Genomic DNA, 18571 nt, shown 5'->3' with positions numbered 1-18571 from the left:
GGGTTTCCTGGGACTTATCCCTTAAAGACAACTGCATTTATCCTAAGCCCTCAGAGGACACTGGGCAGTAGCCTCACAAGCAAACCACGAGCAGAGAGCAACCACTATAGATGCTTGCTCTCAGGAGGTTCATGCCAAAGACCCACAGGCTGGCGCGGGGACTCCTTCCATAGTCAGAAGCTATTCAGATGAGAATCTGAATAGACCTCTGAATTTTCCAGACAAAATAAAAAACTGCCACCTCTGAGTCTGCTTCTGCCATTATCATGGGCAGAGCACACTGATGTCCGGGGGCAGCTGGAAATGTGCGTTCCCAGGAAGAGATGTGAGGTGAGGCTGGACCTAACAGCTGGGTAAGGTATTTCCTGCCATCTTCCAAACACCCAATAACATCACAGAAGGAAGGTGGTGGGTGCAGCCTGCGCCAGACCAGTAAGCTCTTGACAACCTCGGTGTTGTTGGGCTCCACCAAAAGGACTGTATTTTTTTTTTTAAGATTTTATTTATTCATGAGAGAGAGAAAAAGAGAGAGGGGGCAGAGACACAGGCAGAGGGAGAAGCAGGCTCCATGCGGGGAGCCTGACATGGGACTCGATCCCGGGTCTCCAGGATCATTACCCTGGGCTGCAGGCGGCACTAAATCACTGCCTATCCTGTCTGCCCCAAATCACCACGGCTGCCCCAAAAGGACTGTATTAAAACCAACGGCCAGCAACCCCCAGGGAGGTGAGCGCACTCTAAGCATGGACAGCAGGGCAGGTGGGCAGGCGGGAGCATCTCAGAGATGACTCAAGTCACCCCTCCCATGTCCCCGTGCCACTCCAGGGGAAAGGCAGGGATCTGAGGCAGACAAAGGTAGGACCTATGGCTGTGCCAGGTCATTGGCTAGAACACAAGGGGACTTACAGAGACCACAGCCAGATTCTACTTGTCAGCCCCTCCTCCAGCTGCCCGAGGTAGCCAACCAAGCCAGGAGCCACCTGCATCCAGACAGGTCCCTGCTTTACCTGCAAGGCCTTCGGAGGCCAGCATGAGTCACTTCATGTCAACACAGCAGAGTAGTGCAAAACAATAGATTTTTATTTGTTCACAGTTAAACACAAGCAACTGCCTTGACATTTTAGAACATTCTAAGAAGGACAGCAAACCCTTTTGATTCCAATTCCCATTCATTTAAGATTGTACCATTTTCTCTCGCAGTTCTTGTTTATGGCATCTGACGTGGATTGTTTGACATGCTTTTTAAGATCGAGGCGGGAAGGTTTAAACCTTTTGACGAGAGGACTTTCTCAAACTTAAGTAAAAGCAGTCAGTTAAAAAAAAATCTTTTTTTTTTTCACTGATGGGATCCCTTTAAACTGCAAGTTAGCCATATGTGGTTGATCCATGATTGAGTTATAAAACTAGATTACGTCTTAGCAAAATCTGTTCCTCCGTAATATGTTTATTATGGTCCATAGAAGTCTTCTGAAAAGTGATCACTGATTCTTCCTGGTGCAAAATGCCTGGCTGCCTCTTTGATCAGCCAAAGTATCTGCTGCATCCAGCAGCGCCGTACCCTCCTGTCCAAACACTGTAGCGAGGTGGGGGAAGGGAGGAGGGGTTGACGTTGGCGGGAGGGGGTCTCAACGCTCAGGACTCTCCTCTAAAAGATCTATTCCAATGGTTCAACTATCCTACTTATCCCACAGGATAGACAATTCGGTGGCAATGGGAAGGGATAGGAAGGGAAGGGGGAAGGGGGAAGGGGGAAGGGAAGGGGGCAGAGGGTCCTCTGCCTTCAGTAATTGTTTTCAAGGCCAGAATCAGTTGTGGACACAGGTGCTCACTATCCCAGGCAAGATTCCCTCTTCTCTCAGGTGAGCACGTACAGACTGGAGGACGGTGTGGAAAAGATGGAAACACCCTCCCCATGCATGTCAGACAGGCAAGGATGGGAACATGAGCCTCAAGGGGACAAGGGTCACAGCAGCAGCCTCAGGGACGGGCCCCAACCTAAACTTGCTCTTTCACCTATACAGAAAAGCGCCATCAAGGGCACTGATTCCTCTGCAGTGTCAGGGAGGGTAAGGCTCGTGTGACACAACTCTGGACAGAAGCACATACACAGACACGGTGGTGCTGGAGACGTGTTCCGGCACGTGTGCCTCGGGAGTGGACAGGGAGGTGTGCTGATGGGTCATTCCTGGAGCCCCTCTCTTCCCCGCAGGAGACAAGCTCTGGGTGGGATTGTGCTCGTCAGGGACCACCCCAAGAGGGGCTGGCTTCTTCCAAGAACATTCCCAGGCTGGGTGGCCCCTCACCTGCACAGCAGCTGGGGACCAGGCCTCCACTCTGCCCACACCCTTCTTACACCTGCGTGGCTTCCTGCCACTTCTCGGGGGTCTCCATCAGAGAAACAGTCATCTGCATGTGGCACTTCCTATCACTTGTCTTCCATTCTGGCTTCGAGTGGCATGTTCTAGTATTTGGTACAAACTCCCACTGTCTAGTCATAGCACATGCTATAGTCTTTACACACAGACACCCAATTTTTCATTTGAAACTGTGAGTCTGAACTGCTGAGGCCCAGCTCATAGGATCCCCTCATTGCCGCCACTGTTATCAGTCATCCCCTCGTATGCAACAGCAAGACTTTGGCCTTTTGTGACAAAACCACTGGAAACTACACAGGTGGTGGCAAATGGGGCCAGCTCAGGGCCTGGAGTTTCATGTTCTGCCATCCTGACTTTGCTCTGTGATGTGCCAGCCTCTGGGACCACGGCGGCCTGCTGGACTCCCAGGCTCCCTGCTCAGGAGAGCTGGCCTCTTCCCCTCTGCACAGCACATGCACTCCGGCTCACACAGTAGCTTAACCTATCGCCTCCATCTGTGCTCCCGGAGCCTGGTATGAACCCCTGGCAGCTGAAACACAGCTGAACACTAGGGAGGCCACGTGTGCCCACCGGCCGCACCCAGCTGGGCCTAGCACTCAGCTGCACGGATGCTTTTAAAAAAAACCTCTTGACCCAAAAAATGACCCCTGTCTCCTCTGTGTCCTGCCTTTGGATCGGTTTTCTCACCCATGACAAGCCCCTCCTTCCAATATCATACTAACAATTTTTGTGGACTTTATGGCAAAACCCCGTCAAAACCTTTTTTAAAATCCCTCAAAGTCCTGTCTGGGAGAGGTCCATGTGCATCTGTCCTACAGCAGACTCAGGAATGTGCCTTCTCTGTGGAGACAATGCTGCCATCTCTGCCCGCCCCTGCCCCACCCCCCCCTTGACCCCCACCGCTGATACTGTAGTGCTGCTTTTGAAAACAAATTTCATGCTGCCCAAGAAGCAGACTCCAATCGCAGGGCCTGTGCCGACCCTGGTTAGTGTCATGTGGGGATCAGAGCAGGTCACGCACACTGGCCACATGGCCCTGAGGCTGACAAGCCTGCTCTGAGTGGCGGGGTGGAGGCTGCTCAAGCCCGACGTGGGTCAACACCAAGCGGCTTGAACCATCTGGTTCTGCCCCTGATGCTAATTATTCTAAAACATTTGCCTCGCTGGCTCCCAGATTCAAATTCCCTCTAGTGTCCCTCTACTATCACCTTTCCATCCTTTAAAAAACTTGCCACAACCCGATCAAGTGACCTGTTGACTCCTGGCAGGCAGGTTTCTCGTTTTTAAAACTGAACTAAATCTGGCTGCTGACTTGATTCCTGAAACTGTTTAGGCTGGGTAAGTTCAACAGGCATCCAGGCCTCAATGCCCCAGCCTTGGCTGAACAAAACGCATGACCCGCTAGAACCCAAAGGAGGCTGAGCGCAGCTCCCCTGGGTGGGCTGTGGTTGTCGAGCTGAGCAGACAGCTGGGTGGGAGGGATGTGCCAAGGGCCCTGGGCCCAGACACCTGCCTTGGAGCCTCCAGCACAGGCTGCAGCCCACTTCACCATGTGGCCACCTCCTTCCCTGGATTTTTACAATCCGCCCATGTTTTTTAAAAGGTTTTTTTCTTTCTTTACATTGGCCTCTGCCTTTGCCGATTAATCAGGGAAAAGGCTTTGATTTAAATGCCGGGTGTCTTTGTTCTGTGGCACAGGTCTCTTGGGCTGGGGGAGGGTGAGCATTTTGACCTGGTTTCAGTAGATATCCAGTTAACATTTTTTTTCCCTTTCTGAATTTGTTGTGTTTTCCTTTTCTAAAACCGACCTAGGAATAGGATATACTCGATTTTAAGCTTTCCTTTGGACAAATTCACCACATGGGGTTATCAGTAATCCATAGAGGACATCCAGCGGCAATTGCCAGGTGGGGCAAGGCCAGGCACAGTCGAGCACACTTGAAGATTCTGTCCTGATGAGGCCTTGTGCCCTTGTAGTCTTGGTGACACAGCATCTCTTATGACCTAGCTCCCTCTGGTCAGAGGTGCTAGATTATTTACTGCAACACTACATAGAAGAGACCTTTACCCTCACATGCTGGAAGCTTCTGTATGCGGTAAGATTTCGTACTGTTACAATCTGTCTTTTCCCCTTTCATGGCTGACCCCTCTTTTAACTCAAAGAATAAAAAGAGGAAAACCAAGTTCATCAGCTCTTTCCTACCAGTCTCCCCCTGCCTCAGCAAGGACACTAAGCAACAACTCTTAGGCTTCTAGCATCAACCTCCAGAGCCTGCATTGAGTTCAGATGCTGTGCTGGGTCTCCTCCCCTGAGCATGTGTGGTCATCCCAGGGTGCATGTCAGACTAACTTTGTCAATGCTCAGCCATTACTAACATGCAGGAAGGGAGCAGAATCAAGCTCCCTGGAGGGCCGGCCCCAGAAAGTTAGGGTGATGTGAGAAAGCTGTTACCTTTTTGGTGGTTTAGAACCTGCAATGGTGAGGCGGCTCTACCAGCCTGAGAAGCAATGAAGAAATTCTTTGGACCTTCAGAGCCTTTCTGCTGCAGCATCACCAAGAAACATAAACTCAAAGCCTCAAAGAGGCTCATGGGAACACAAAGGGAGAAAGGCAGACAGACGGGGGCAGGGTGCGGGGGGAGTGGGGTAGGGATGAACCACGAGGCTCAGCTAGCAGATCCCTGCTCCAGGGGCAGTTCCCCATCCACAAGGGCTTCTCGGGCAACTACTCAAGCCACCAACCTTCCCTCCTGCAGAGAGTAGGTTTTACTGCCCCCATGCCAGTCTGGTCAGAGCAGTCCCAGCTTTCCAGCAAACACCAAATAAATAAGAGGTAGGGGGGAAGGGGATGGGGCATTCCCTAAGGGGAAGGATGGTCTCCACGGTGCCAGTTCCAGACTTCTCTAACAACAGACATTTGTTCACACAGAACTTTCTAGGAAGCTTATCAGAACTGCCAAAAGAACGTAAGGATGAATAAACTATTGTTTCTCTAGATCTGCTGCTTCAGATGCTGAACTTCAGAACCAAAAAGCAGTGAAAAAGTCTCATGTAAAAAGTTTCCACATGAAGATGACCAGCCTTGCATGCTACATCCCTGTGGAAAGGGACAAAACCAGACTTACCTGCAACACCACCAATTACCTGGGCTAATGGAGAGCCAACCCATTCTCCAAGTTTCAGGAAAGGAGAGAGTGGTGTGTTAGACTCAAAGAGTAAATTTGGCCTCATATTGCACAGGTTCAAAGGGTGCAACCATTATGGGGGAAGGAAGAAAATAAAGCTACTGAGGAACGCAAACTGGCCCTCGGATTAGTCCACACTGCTGGGTAAATTAAAGACAGGCTGGGGAGTGGGCTGAGGGGAAAGTTAAGAGGCATTTCAATGCCAGATCCAAAAACCGTTCTGCATTCAGTCAACTGTCAAAAGGACCTCCATCCCATTTCCACCGCGTGAGCTAGCCACCCAGACCCTAGAAATAGGAAAGCCTGGGAACGAGCATTCACACTTCCTGTTCTATGCCAACAACCTGCAAGTTAACACTGATTGACCGTCATCCTTCACTGTGTTCATGATGAGTCTCATTGTAGTCCATGATGTGGAGCTGTCCAACACTGTCTGGGTTCGGGGAGGTGGGGTGTGGGCCATCAAGGGTTGGGGGAGTCTTGGCTTCCACACCCAGGTCTTTGCCCAGTTCTGTCTTTAGCGTCTCAGAAAGGCTACTGATGGTCACACTGTCCTCATCACACTGGCTCTCACTCTTATTACGAAATAACTCTCGTGCCTTCATGCCTAGGAAGCTTTTTGAACTGGGAAGGGAGCCGACAGTAGTGGGAATGCTGGTGGCAGGCTCTCCCACGGTCGTTTCCCACCGACTGCTGAACAGGCCTGCCCTCTGGTTGGGGGGTTTCTCTGGGGTTGAAAGCTCGCTGCTGCTGCCGCCACTGCTGCCACCTCCACCCCCTCTACTTCCACTGCTGCCCCGTGCACCACCAGGCCTGGGGGGCTTGGTCTCGCCGTTGTGGCCAGATGCCTCTTCATGGTGGTCTGTTACAGAATCTGAGCAGCCATCCTTACAACAGGCAAGCCTATAAGAAATCCAGGGGGGAGAAAAGGGACAGTGTTGGCAGCATCTGTGCTGGGAGCCATGCAGCTACAATGGCATGCTCACACAGACACTGAGCTCTGCACTTTAGAGCAGAGAACCCAAGAGTGAGGTCTCAGCAAGAGAAACCGAGTCTCAACGAGGGAGAGGAGACAAATGGCACACGAGGACACCTCCTGTGACTACATCTCGCGATTCGGGGCCAAGGACAGGGACGCAGAGAGACCACCGGGCGCAGGGGGAGTCTGAGTGCCGCAGCCCTGCCTAATGCAGGGAGGGTTCTCATGCCCTGAGAAGCATGCCCTGTTTTGCTGCTGGCAGCTCAGGGACGAGGCTCCTGCTCTCGCCTCTTTGTTCCTACCTTTCTTCTGCTGCTTCAGCTGCTTCTGCTTTTTCTTCTTCAAGTTTCTTCAGGAGCCCATCCTTCTCCAACCTGCCGTATAAATCTAAGATCTCCAATTCAAACACTTGGGTGATCCTTTTCTGAGCCTCGTACCTGCTCTCTGCCGCCTGCAGCTGTCCTCTGAAATACAGACCATCCCAGAATATAAAATGCCCTACCAACAAAGGAACACATCACTGCAGAAACCTGTCCCCACGGGAGTTACCTTGCCTGGACTTTGACGTCCTCTAAATATTTCTTCTGCTCCAAAAGAAGGTGGTCTTTCTTGGCCAAGTGAGATTCCAGTTCCAAAATCCGTTTCTGAGAGGTATCGAGCCTCTGATTCTGCTGGAGAACGTGGCTTCTGTTTTTCTCTAATTCTTTCCGACACGCAGCTTTCATCATCTCTACCTCCTACAAGAGGTGCTGGAGTTAGTCCCTGAGAAAACGAATGTGCTGCATCCACTGTGCAAAACCGAGGCACTAAGCATTGAGGAGGCACTTTGGTGCACTGCTGCTGGTAATCGGATTTGGTACAACTTTCTACAAAGTAAGCTGGACGAAAGTATTAATCTAATAACCCCTCCTGGAAATCTGCCCCTGAGGAAATCATTTGAAACAAGACTAGACGTTTTGGCACAAAAAGAATCATGCAGCATGTTTAGAAGGGCAAAAAAAAAAAAAGTACTGTTAGTCTAATGCCAGGAGAACAGTTAAGTGAGTTAAGGTACATTTTGTATATACTTTAAAGTTTTTAGTAAACTTACAGTGTATGTGTCAGTAAAAAGATAAAAAAGCAGGCTTTACATAAAACCACATGAACAGTAGGATCAACCACATAAACGCTGACAATCACAAACACCCAATGAAACCATATAGATATTCAGTTAAAATTTCAACACAGTGATGTCGTGGGTGCTTCATTTTCTTTTAGATTTTTCTCCTTTCACACCGATTAAGGGAAAGCTAGTGGGCGCAGCATGGTGGGCAGGTTGCCCTGCAGGCTTACAGATCACGCCAGGCAGATGCGCTGCCTGCCGACAGACCAAACCAGGTGAACCCACGGCAAGTGTACACTCATGCTCAGGAGAGACACAGAAAGAACATTCTTCTAACAAATATGTGTTATGTTCTTGTTGTGTGTTTTTTACTGCAGTAAGGTATACATAACATAAAACTTACCATAGATTTTTTATTAAAAAAGATAAACCCTAAGTAGCAAAGAGATGAGCTTCCATGGAAGTGTCCCTGCCTTGATGATTAGCAGTGAATGCTTTCTTGGTGCATAGAACTCCACAGCTTTACACTCAGAACTGCACACCAGATCATGTGGCCATTCTAGCTGTGCCCAAGGGCTCCAGACTTCAACACAGGTTAGGTGAACAAATCGGGCCTTTGTCATCAGTGACAGTAGCTCTTTATGGAGAATCAAAGGAAGTACTGAACTAGGAGCATCCATGTGCCTCCATGAACCCTCACAGCCACTGCAGGAGGTGCTATACTCAGCACCTACCAGCCAAGCCCAATTGACCCTCAGATACTACCACCCTGCCTCCCCACTTGACTAAACAAGAGGAAGCCTGACTCCTGGCCCAAGGGCAAATCCTGACAGGTTCAAGGCAATGACTGAGCTAGGAATGGGCACAAGACACATTCTAGCCAACAGCAACGGTGGGAAGGCTGGTAAGGGGTTCCTGGCAAAGCTTCCTCACTGAGAGAGACCCACAGGAAGCGACCTCTCCTCTTTCCAGGGGAAATAGTGGTGTCTATCTGTGAGCACCCTACCTGTGCATACACCATGCAACCATCGGCAAGCCAGCCAGAGGACAAAGTTGCTGCGATATGTCAGGTGAGGCAGGAGAATGGAAAGAACTGGGAGCTTTTTAGGAAAAAAAAAAAAAAAAAAAAAAAGTCCTAAAAAAAAAGAGTGGCACGTTCTACTGAGTGAGCCAGTCAGATGCCCCATAATGAGACTCTCTGATGCTGTTCATAAACTGCTTACATGACCAGCCTGGAACTCACCTGCTTTGGGACTTCTTGTCAAGTGAAAGCAACTTCTTACTGTTAAGCCGGGTTAGTGGGCTTTGTTGTTCCGGCTTATGAATACAGGCATGACATAACTGCTGTATGTCAGGGTCATCACGTCTCCTTAGGGAGTGTGAAGCAGGGCCCCAAGAGGTCAGGTGGCTCCAGAGGCCCCGGGAATCCAAGTGTTCCAGTTGAAGGCAGCACCAGAGAGGCCAGCCCAGCTGTGACTTCTCTCAGCAGATATGAGGAATGCATTTCAGTCAGCATTTTCAGAGGTTCTCCTGTCTCTTAGGTCTGTTTACCCCTCGTTCTTTCCCAAACCCATTATACCTCCAAAATGAGTGCTAGCTGGTTTCTAGAAAGTTCCACATTTAACATCCTTCTAAAGGGAGTCTGAATCTGAGAGCTGAGAGGAGCTGAGAAATAAGGAGTAACTCTATTATGAAAATTGCATCTCTTTGTTTCTAAGACTACTTTTTACATTTGGTCAAAAAAGGAGCTTTACAAAGCACAAGCCTAAGAAATCCTAAAAAGAAAACCTGTGTGTGATGGAGAAGTTAGTGACAGGAAGCATCTGAGCATTTACTATTAAAATTCCATTCGAACTCATTCCCGACTCATTCACTAACATTACCCGAGGCTATTTATGAAGTGACATAAAACTTCTGCCTCAACACCACTGGTGAGACACTAATTAGTGTAAGATCATCCTGATGCTGGCCTTGTTGCCAGGACTGAACCACCATCTGCTGAAATTAAATTCAACATAAAAAGGAAGAAAAAATACGTATACCAGTATATACCCACATTCCTAAAAGTTATGTTCAACAGAACTGGCTCCCTATCCTTTTTTTGTTTCTCTCCCCTTCTGCCTCTTGAAGCGGGCACAGGTAAAAGAAGACAAACCCTTTACCAGCTACTCTGTACCAATTACCATGAGATGCTTTCACTTACCCCTGACTTAATTTCAAAGCAAGCCAACTAGAGGAAACAGGCCTATACAACAGCTGAAGAGTGCTCACCCACCAGGCCAGTGAGCGGGGACGGCCACTAGGAAGGCACTTAGACCTCTTGGGAACCATCCTGTGCAGCCTGCTGCAGACACGCTGCCTGCGTCCTATGGGTCCCCACCCCCATACCCTGGGCTGTGGCCCCCCGGGCCCCAGCATACCTTCGTGGTATCCGAGTGCTTGCTCTGCAGTTGCTCCAGATACAGCTCGTTGACCTCCCCCAGGACCAAGAGCTGCCGATTCAAGAACTCCATCTGCTGCTGGACCGACTCGCTGTTTGAGAGCTAACCAAAACACAGGGGGGGGTGGGGGTGCAAAGTGAGGGATGCCATGGCACACATCTGGCAGATGGGCAGTACACAGGGACCAGCTAGTTAGCACCTCAGGGTTTCAGTGCTAGGAGACAATAAAATCCCACAATTTCAAATCCCTTAATGCAATGGCTGCTGGTGAAGAAGGTGTCCAAGGGCCACGATGATGGACAGAAATGCACTTCAAAATGGTGCTGTGCAAAGGCAAAGCAGCAGAGATTTGCTACATCAAAATGGCCACCCACAAGACACCTATAGAGGACCTATAGAGACATCACCTATAGTGATGTCTGTGACCATCACTGCGGGGACATGAGGTCCAGGTTTAAAGCACAGGAAAACTCACTTGTTCATAAGTGACTTATACATAGTGCAGTGAATCCCAAGAAGGGAGGGATCCCAACTCAAGAACTTTTCGGGAACAAACTTTCCACATTTACATAAATGAGTATTTAAGTAAGAGTTCCCTGGGACACACACAGACAAGGTGCACCCAGGCAATTCTCTGCTGCAGAGACTGTCCTGTATGTTGTGGAGTGTGTGCAGCACCCAGGCCCCTGCCCCCTTGATGTCAGTAGCACCAAAAATGCCCCTATACATGCTCACCTCAGCAGGACATATGCTAAAATTGGAACCAAATGCCTCCACACAGTGCCCCATTTCCCCTGAGGAGTGGGAACCCCTGCTGGAGGCACTCAGGTAATATACTTGCCCTGTCTGAAGGAAGAATGTCAGCAAGAGATGTGAGGAGAAGCCCACACCCATTTCTTACCTTCTGGGACACCTGACTGAGCAGCAGCTCGGTGTGACACACCTTGCTGTTGGCCTTCTTCAATTCCAGACGCAGCTCTGCGATCATGTTCCTGCAGTCCTCCAGCTTCGTCTGTCCAAAGAGATGTGCCAGGAAGTTACACAGCACCACCCAGCTGCCGGCCCTCGGATGAGTGGGGAAGCCCAGCCTCTCAGCTGCTCTACTATTCTTGGGCCATTGGGATTTAGCTCCTTAGTTTTAAGAATTAAGTTTTGGTTGATTCCTAAGTTCTTGATTTGTTTAGCAAAAGAACAAAAAGATCTGAGATCAGCTGTCCCCAAATTGTGCACTGAAGAACCCTGGAGCCTGGAGCCACCACAGGGCTGCTGGGAGATTTTAAATTTTTGAGAGGAACGCAGTGACACCTGTCGGTCATCATGTGAATTACAAACTGGAGGAGTTCAGAGTGAGCATGAGCCTGTGGTGACGTAGTATCTTTGTAGAGCTGGGTTCAGGTGTTTGTTGGGATAAAAACCACCATGTGAATATCAGTGTGAAGTGGGAAATGAGGGTGTTAGTGTCCAATGTGACTGCAAGGTCTGAGCCTCTATGGGTATCTGACAGGGGCGCACACAGTAACTGGTAAGTTACTGTGGTCATTTAAAAACAAAATCTAAAAAAAAAAAGAAATACCACTTAAATTTAAGTGTATTGTTTTCAAACAGCTGCTGAGTTGTCAGAATGTAAATACTAAATTGTTTAGACCTGCTTTAACAAGTACACCTGGGGATCCCTGGGTGGCTCAGCGGTTTAGCGTCTACCTTCAGCCCAGGGTGTGATCCTGGAGTCCTGAGACTGAGTCCCACATTGGGTTCCCTGCATGGAGCCTGCTTCTCCCTCTGCCATGTCTCTGCCTCTGTGTGTGTGTCTCTCATGAATAAATAAATAAAATCTTAAAAAACAAAACTTTTGGTTGTGGAATGCCAGGGAAGTTACCAAACTGCTACCGGAACTATGGACAACCCAAGAGAGCCGGGGAACCTTTGCCCTAAATGCAATCTATGTGCTGCAGTGTAGAAAAGCCCTTTGTGCTGGCTGGGATGAGCGAGGCGCTGGTGTGTCCTCTCCTGGCTGCCCGTGTCTGGGGCTGCCGCCCATACCTGCAGCTCCTGGCTCTGGTTATAGAACTCCTCCCGGTCATGCTGCAGCTGTCGGATCTGGCTATGGAGCTGGGTGACCATCGTGTCTCGCTGATCCTGCAGCTGGCTGTACCGGGCTTGTTCCTTCTGTAGACTAACCTTCCAGATCTGGATGTCCTTCTCCTGTAACTTCAACTGGTCTTTCTAGCAGAGACCAAAGACGTAATCATTTCAGCTGCCTTCAAACGTGAGTGGTGAGGAGCACATGTAACCCATGCCAACAGCCACACGCCACCCTGAAGCTGTCATCACAGGCCCCAGCATCCGCCGGTTCACAACCGTCCAGCTGGGCTAGAGGTCACAGGTTACCAATTTCACAGTAGCCAATGGATCGTAAGATGCTGGAAGAACTTTTCTCAGGTACCAATTACTCCCAACAGCTTCCAAAGTGCTAACTAGGGGGATCCTTGGGTGGCTCAGCGGTTTAGTGCCTGCCTTCTGCCCGGGATCGAGTCCCGCATCGGGCTTCCTGCATGGAGCCTGCTTCTCCCTCTGCCTGTGTCTCTGCCTATCTCTCTCTGTGTCTCTCATGAATAAATAAATAAAATCTCTAAAAAAAAAAAAAAAAAAAAAAAGTGCTAATTAGCAGTGCTGGCAAAAGACCTCTAATAAATGCTATCAATCAAGGTCACCAAAAATAATGAACATTTATTGGCTGCCCACTCAGGCACCGAGCAAGTAGTCACATGACTTCTTTAGCACCATGCTTAAAAAGTGTGTGCTATTATCATTATTCCTGTTTTACAGAATTGGTAAAAGAGGCTGCAAGAGACTAAGCTATTTTCCTAAGGCAAAAAAGTGGCAGAGCCAAGGCTAAGCCAAGACCAGTGGCCTCCAGGTCTGACTGGCTTCTCCACTATGTTACAAGAGGTCTGCCATAAAATAACTTGAGGAGAGTTGATTTTGTATTTTGAGAAACAAGATAATGCTCTATGATCACTCTAGGCAATTACAGACACACACACACACACACATACACACACACACACACACACACACACGAAAATCACTCATCCCACAGGTTCCGAGAGCAGCAAGGCCATTTGGAGACCCAGCCAGCACCCCCAACTGCAGCATTGAGTAGACCAGAGATGGAAAGCTTAGGCCCCAACTCAGTGGCCACTGTCTACACATGACCAACAAACACTGCAATGCCCCTTCCACGTAGCCCCCGTGACGCTCACCATAGCAGCATTGTGCTCCTCCAGAGCTGCCGCCTTGATCACCTTGCGGAGGAGCCGCCTGTTTCGGAGAGCATGCTGCTGCCTCTTAAAACGCTCATAGAGTAACTGGTTGTGCAGTAAAAGCAACTGGTTACGGAGGGTTCGGATCTCATCTGAGGGAGGAGAGCCTGATTTTAAAGCAGAGGGAGGGTGGCAGAGATGCCTTTTACAGATGGTTCCGTCAAGACCCTCCCACGGTTAGCTAGCTTAAGAAACACAATTCTTTCAGAAACAAGTCACCATTCTGAAATGGTCACCTGGGTCTCAGCAACAGTCACGTACCAGGGGAGGGGGGAGAGGATTTACTACCCAGCTCCCCATTAAAGGAACACAAAAAGCTAGAACATGGCAGGACTCCTAAGAGCTTCACTGACTTTTCCCCACAGACCCAAACCATACGTACAGTTACTCAAGGCTCCTTTCTTCTCTCCCATGTTGTGTACTCCCCCAGGCACAGCTCCAGCACCACTGACCTCAGGGTCTTTCCTAGGAAAGCCTGGCACAAGGTTTGTACTCTCTGCACTTCTACCCTCAGACACATGCTACGTGGCACTTTTCACAAGTAGAAATGCTGGCATTGCAACATTTGAGACAATAGAGGCCAAGCAGATACGCTGGCTGGAGCCACAGCAGAGGGGAGACCTGCTCCTACAGGGCACACCTCCTTCGAGGACAGAAAAGGCGACAAGCACGCAGGATCCACACAGGCTGGGCCTACAGTGCAAGTAACAACTTTACCTCCAAAGTGGGTCCAGTCGACAGACTTGCTGGGTAAAGACAACCTAGGAAGAAAGGTTTGGGGGAATAAAGTTACCAAGCTCGCCTGGACAACCGTCTCTGGAATGTTGATTGCGCAAGGCTAGATCACATCCTTGTGGTCAAGAGCAGGAGAGGCAGAAGAAAGTTTCAATCCGCAGGTCCACGGGGAGTTAGAGGCGGTGGCGTGCACTGGACGGAGGGTCGACACCCCCACCAAGCATGACCGAGTCTCCAGGGTGCCAATGCCCTCCCTTGGAGCTCACGCCTGGGCCAATGTTTGCTCAACTCTCCAAGGCGACTGAGAGATCAAACATACTACCAGCTATTTTCAACCCTCTGCACTGAAATACACAGCGGGTAGCCAAGTTTAAGGAAAAAGTAGGTAATGTACCTGAGCCTGTTACACCAAATCTCATTCAAAAAGACAAATCTCTGTTAAATTCCACCTGCTGGAATTCTCAAGCCCCCTCCTAACCACTGGGAAGGGTAGTAGGAGGAGGCTTTGAACAACAGCTCAGACAGGCCTCTCCTAGGAAAGCCTGTGTGCCAGCACAGAGGAGGGGTAGGGCCCCCCGGGTTGCCCTTGGGTTGCCCTTGAAATGCCACTGACTAGACCTTCCATCTGACGAACCGTGCTACCCAAACAGGAAAACCAAACCTGCAGCTGGAGGACTACACACCAAGACAGAGGTTCCTAGGTCACCTAACACCAGACCCTCATCCTAACATTCTGAGAGCACGTGTGAGCACGTCCTCGCAGGACAGCGGTGAGGACACCACACAGCTGCGCACGCGCAAAGACGGGAGCTGGGAGGACAGAGAGGAGCCAGCTGCCTCTGTGAACACAGAGAACAAATCCTGTCCCCTCCTGCACTTCCCATATCTTATGCTGAGGGGATGCCTAGGGAAAGGACGCAGCGGCTGGGCCCTTACCGACTCAGCTCCTTGCTGTGCGCGTCGGCTCCCTGCTGGATCAGCCTATCCAGAACTTCTGCTGGGGAGGTTGAGGGCGGGTAGTCTTCCTCTGTGTTTCCTTTTGCTTTCTTTAACAGTTCCTTGGTCTTCTTGCTGACAAAATGATGGGCGGTCTTTGGCAATGCCACCTCAAAAAGATGATCGTAAGGGGGAGGCTGCCCACTTCCAAACCCCACTCCCCTCTGAGGTGGAATTTTACAAGGGCTGGGAGTGAGGATGTTGGTCTCCAGCGAAGTCTGGCGCTCCCTGTCCCCGGCAGGGCTTTCGTGGGTGCCTCCACAGGGCAGGTCTATGGGAGTAAAGGCTTGCTTTGGTGTGTCTGGCCCACGCTTGTCCAAGGAGGAGTTGAAAGGTTCAGGATTCACACTGGTACCCTGAGGACCAGAGGTGGCTGAATGGGTCTTGCGAGGACAGCCCGGGAGACTGTCCGGGTAGAAGGGAGAGTCAAAGCCTCCTCGAGGAACCAGGGGCTCAGTGTCAGCCGTCGTGATCTCTGAGAGCTCTTTTGATATCGCCGCTGAGAAGACGAAGGGAGGTAAGAGACACCACTGTAAACAGGCCATCTAGGTGAGGCTAGGCAGCGTGGGGCTGTGTGGGGTTAAGGGCCATCCAGAGCAACCCATAAAAGCAGCCTTCCTTTCCCTGGCATAGGGCCCACAATAAAACTCCCACCTCCTTCCCCCAGGAGAAGAAAAACCAAGTAAACCTGGGAGTGTTGACACTAAATCCCAGTTTTCGTAGCAATCGCATCCAACCCCAGAATCCCACACACTACCTTCTTCTTTGTCTTTTTCAACGCTATCTTCATCAGAGGCAAGGTCCCCTAAAAACCCTGGAAGATCACTTAGAGTGACAGAACCTTTGAGGCCAGGTAGCTCTTCTAAAGAAAAACAAAGATTTTATATATATATATATATATACACACACACACATATATAAAACCCCCACAACTGTAACACTGCTCGCACAGCAATAGACAACATCCATACTGATTCCTCCTGCCAAGTGAAGGGAGAAGGCTAGAAACCACTCTCCCTGGAGTGACTCCAGAAAGCAAGGCTACCACAAAGGGTCTAATTAAAGGTACCAAAAACATAATCCCACAGAAAATAAAATCCTCCATTCTTAATGTCTCAGAGAACAGATAAATACCACAGTCTGACCAGCTCAAAACACAGGTCACAGGTACTTCACTGCAATAGCTTAAAAGCTTTTTTTGGTGTTATTATTAGGTCGGTTTTTAGAATTAATTATACTTCATTATCTCTGAGCTTCATTGTTTTGTGGTGTTCCTGAATTTTCTCCATTGCACAGATAACCTAAGAAGAGACAAGCAAGGTCTAGGGTTACCCAGAGACTTTACCTAATCCTCTGTCGTTTGGAAGATGGTGCTGTCTGTGTAGACAGGGCCTTGCTGAATCTGTTTTCTCTTCCTGAAAAGATAGGTACCATTTAAGTCACAGGGCAGAAAATTACGTTCCCTTAGGTAAAATACATATTCTAAAAATCTAAAACTTTAACACAATATAAAAGAGTTTAAAGTTTAGCTCAGTGGTTCTCAAACTATTTGGTCTCAGGGTGCCTTTATGATCTTAAAAACTGAGAGTCCAGGGCACCTGGGTGGCTCTGTTGGTTGGGTGTCTGCCTTCAGCTCAGGTCATGATCTTGGGGTCCTGGGATCAAGTCCCACACTGGGCTCCCTGCTTAGCAGAGTCTGTTTCACCCTCTCTCTCTGCCCCTCCCTCCTCTGCTCATGCTCTCATTCTCTCTCAAATAAACAAAATCTTTAAAAAATAAAAAATCAAAAAAGAAAGTCCCATAAACTTGTATTTATGTGGTTCTCACTATTGATAGTTACATCAGAAATCAGACCAAAAAATTTAAAACTATTTACTAATTCACTTAAAAATAACAAATCCATTACATGTAAACCTAAGTGATTTAAATTTTTATGAAAAACAACCATAGTTCCCAAAACAATAAAAAGAAACTTAGAGGGGTGGAACTGTTTTACATTTGTGCTATCTCTTCAGTATCTGGCTTAATGGAAGAGAGCTAGATGCTCAAGTCTGCCTCTGCTTTCAATCTGTTGCAATACGTTATTTTGCCTAAAGTATATGTAGGAACTTTTGAGCCCCAGTGTTAAGTAGTTACAAAAAGACTTAATCTTTAATGTCACACCAAAACTTGACAAGGAGTCACTTCTTAAAGGTTAGTTACAGTGTAGGATCTGAAACCATGGCACTCCACCCCTCATACTGTGCTAAAGTCCACTAGTCTACTCTGTACTCTGAATGCAGCTTTTACCTACAGTGGCTCCGAAACATCACACACTGGACATTTAGAAGATACTGGCTTGCCGCATTTTGCAGGGTTTCCCAATGAGGAACTATTCACTATATGACATCAAAAACTCAATTATTCACCAAGCTCTCCTGGACTTTTCAATCTCTTCATAAAAGTCTTGGAGACACTATCAAGGATCATGGTGACAGAGATCAGGTTTTTCATATTCTAATTGCACCTGAAAACCAAATTTTATCACTTATAGCAAAGACTGTCCATTGTTTATTTTGAAGTGACAGACTCAGCTGGTCACGTAAGCAGTAGCCTGTCCCACACCCAGATCTAAATAACCACTCAGTTTGTCAGTCAGCTGATCTTCCAAATAAGACTGGTACTCCACAAAAAATGCAGCTGGTCCAACAATCAACTCAAGTAACGGCACAAGTGTTTGTGATGTCTCTCCTATTTTATCTCAAAGAATGTTAAACATATAGAAATGTCAAGGGTCGCAATATAATAAAATTAATCATTTTTACTGCTTTCTATAGCCCTCTCTTAAGATACTGGTATTTCGGGTTTATCTTTGTTCTTTTAAACTGAAGAAAACATGCCAAGGAAGAAGGCAGCAATGCACACTGGACAGTTTGCTGCTTGCCCTGATTTGTGCTGGGGGCGGGCCCTTCACCCTATTGTTCTGGACCATGCTTATGAGCGCCAAAGTAGTCAAAAGGGGAAAGAGCAGGTTAGTCTTACTACAAAAGCAATCCACCTCCCAGGGTAAGCAGATCATGCTCTGAGAGCGCTAGCCAGTCTATTTTCAGTTGTTCTGATCCAAACCCATCACATTTCAGGTCCAAATTCCATCTGACACAACAGGGTTCCTTCCCAGAGCGAGGCTGCACTCAGGGCCCTGTGCTGGGGCAGAAGGACCATGGACAAGTCTGTACATACCTTCTTGGGAGCTGGGACTGTGGCCTGCTGGAGGGAAATGTGCACATAGTCATCCGAGTGGCACAATGGGGCTGGAGGAGGAGAAGTTGCTGGGGTTCCCAGAGGAGTTCCTTTTCCACCTGCTCACAGACAAGGACAACATATACACCATCACTGAGCCTATTACAAAACTCTGAATTCTTTCAGCCTGCCTGGGACAGTTAAGAAAGCTGCTAG

The 18571-nt window shown here is 48.8% G+C and overlaps 1 protein-coding gene across 10 annotated transcripts in view; it reads right to left on the bottom strand.

The window, feature by feature from the left end:
- Window positions 1–1059: 1059 nt before the first annotated feature.
- Window positions 1060–18571, bottom strand: part of TSC1 (TSC complex subunit 1) — a 50941-nt gene continuing 33429 nt past the window's right edge. For 9 of the 10 annotated variants that reach the window (XM_035720333.2, XM_049114936.1, XM_025475605.3 and 6 more), the window contains 12 exons: window positions 18356–18474; window positions 16482–16551; window positions 15894–15998; window positions 15077–15635; window positions 14123–14166; window positions 13346–13512; window positions 12123–12305; window positions 10984–11094; window positions 10062–10184; window positions 7089–7276; window positions 6842–7003; window positions 1060–6463 (listed from right to left, as the gene is read on the bottom strand). In XM_035720333.2, coding sequence (XP_035576226.1) covers window positions 5929–6463; window positions 6842–7003; window positions 7089–7276; window positions 10062–10184; window positions 10984–11094; window positions 12123–12305; window positions 13346–13512; window positions 14123–14166; window positions 15077–15635; window positions 15894–15998; window positions 16482–16551; window positions 18356–18474 — 2366 coding nt within the window. In that variant the 3' untranslated portion in view covers window positions 1060–5928. The remainder of the gene's footprint in view (window positions 6464–6841; window positions 7004–7088; window positions 7277–10061; window positions 10185–10983; window positions 11095–12122; window positions 12306–13345; window positions 13513–14122; window positions 14167–15076; window positions 15636–15893; window positions 15999–16481; window positions 16552–18355; window positions 18475–18571) is intronic. The other variant, XM_025475610.3, reaches the window with a different exon arrangement.

The sequence above is a fragment of the Canis lupus genome, chromosome 9, assembly GCF_003254725.2.
Source record: "Canis lupus dingo isolate Sandy chromosome 9, ASM325472v2, whole genome shotgun sequence".
In the NCBI taxonomy this organism is placed as follows: domain Eukaryota; kingdom Metazoa; phylum Chordata; class Mammalia; order Carnivora; family Canidae; genus Canis; species Canis lupus.
Note: the sequence above shows the minus strand (reverse complement) of the source record. Positions and strands in the feature narration are given on the sequence as shown.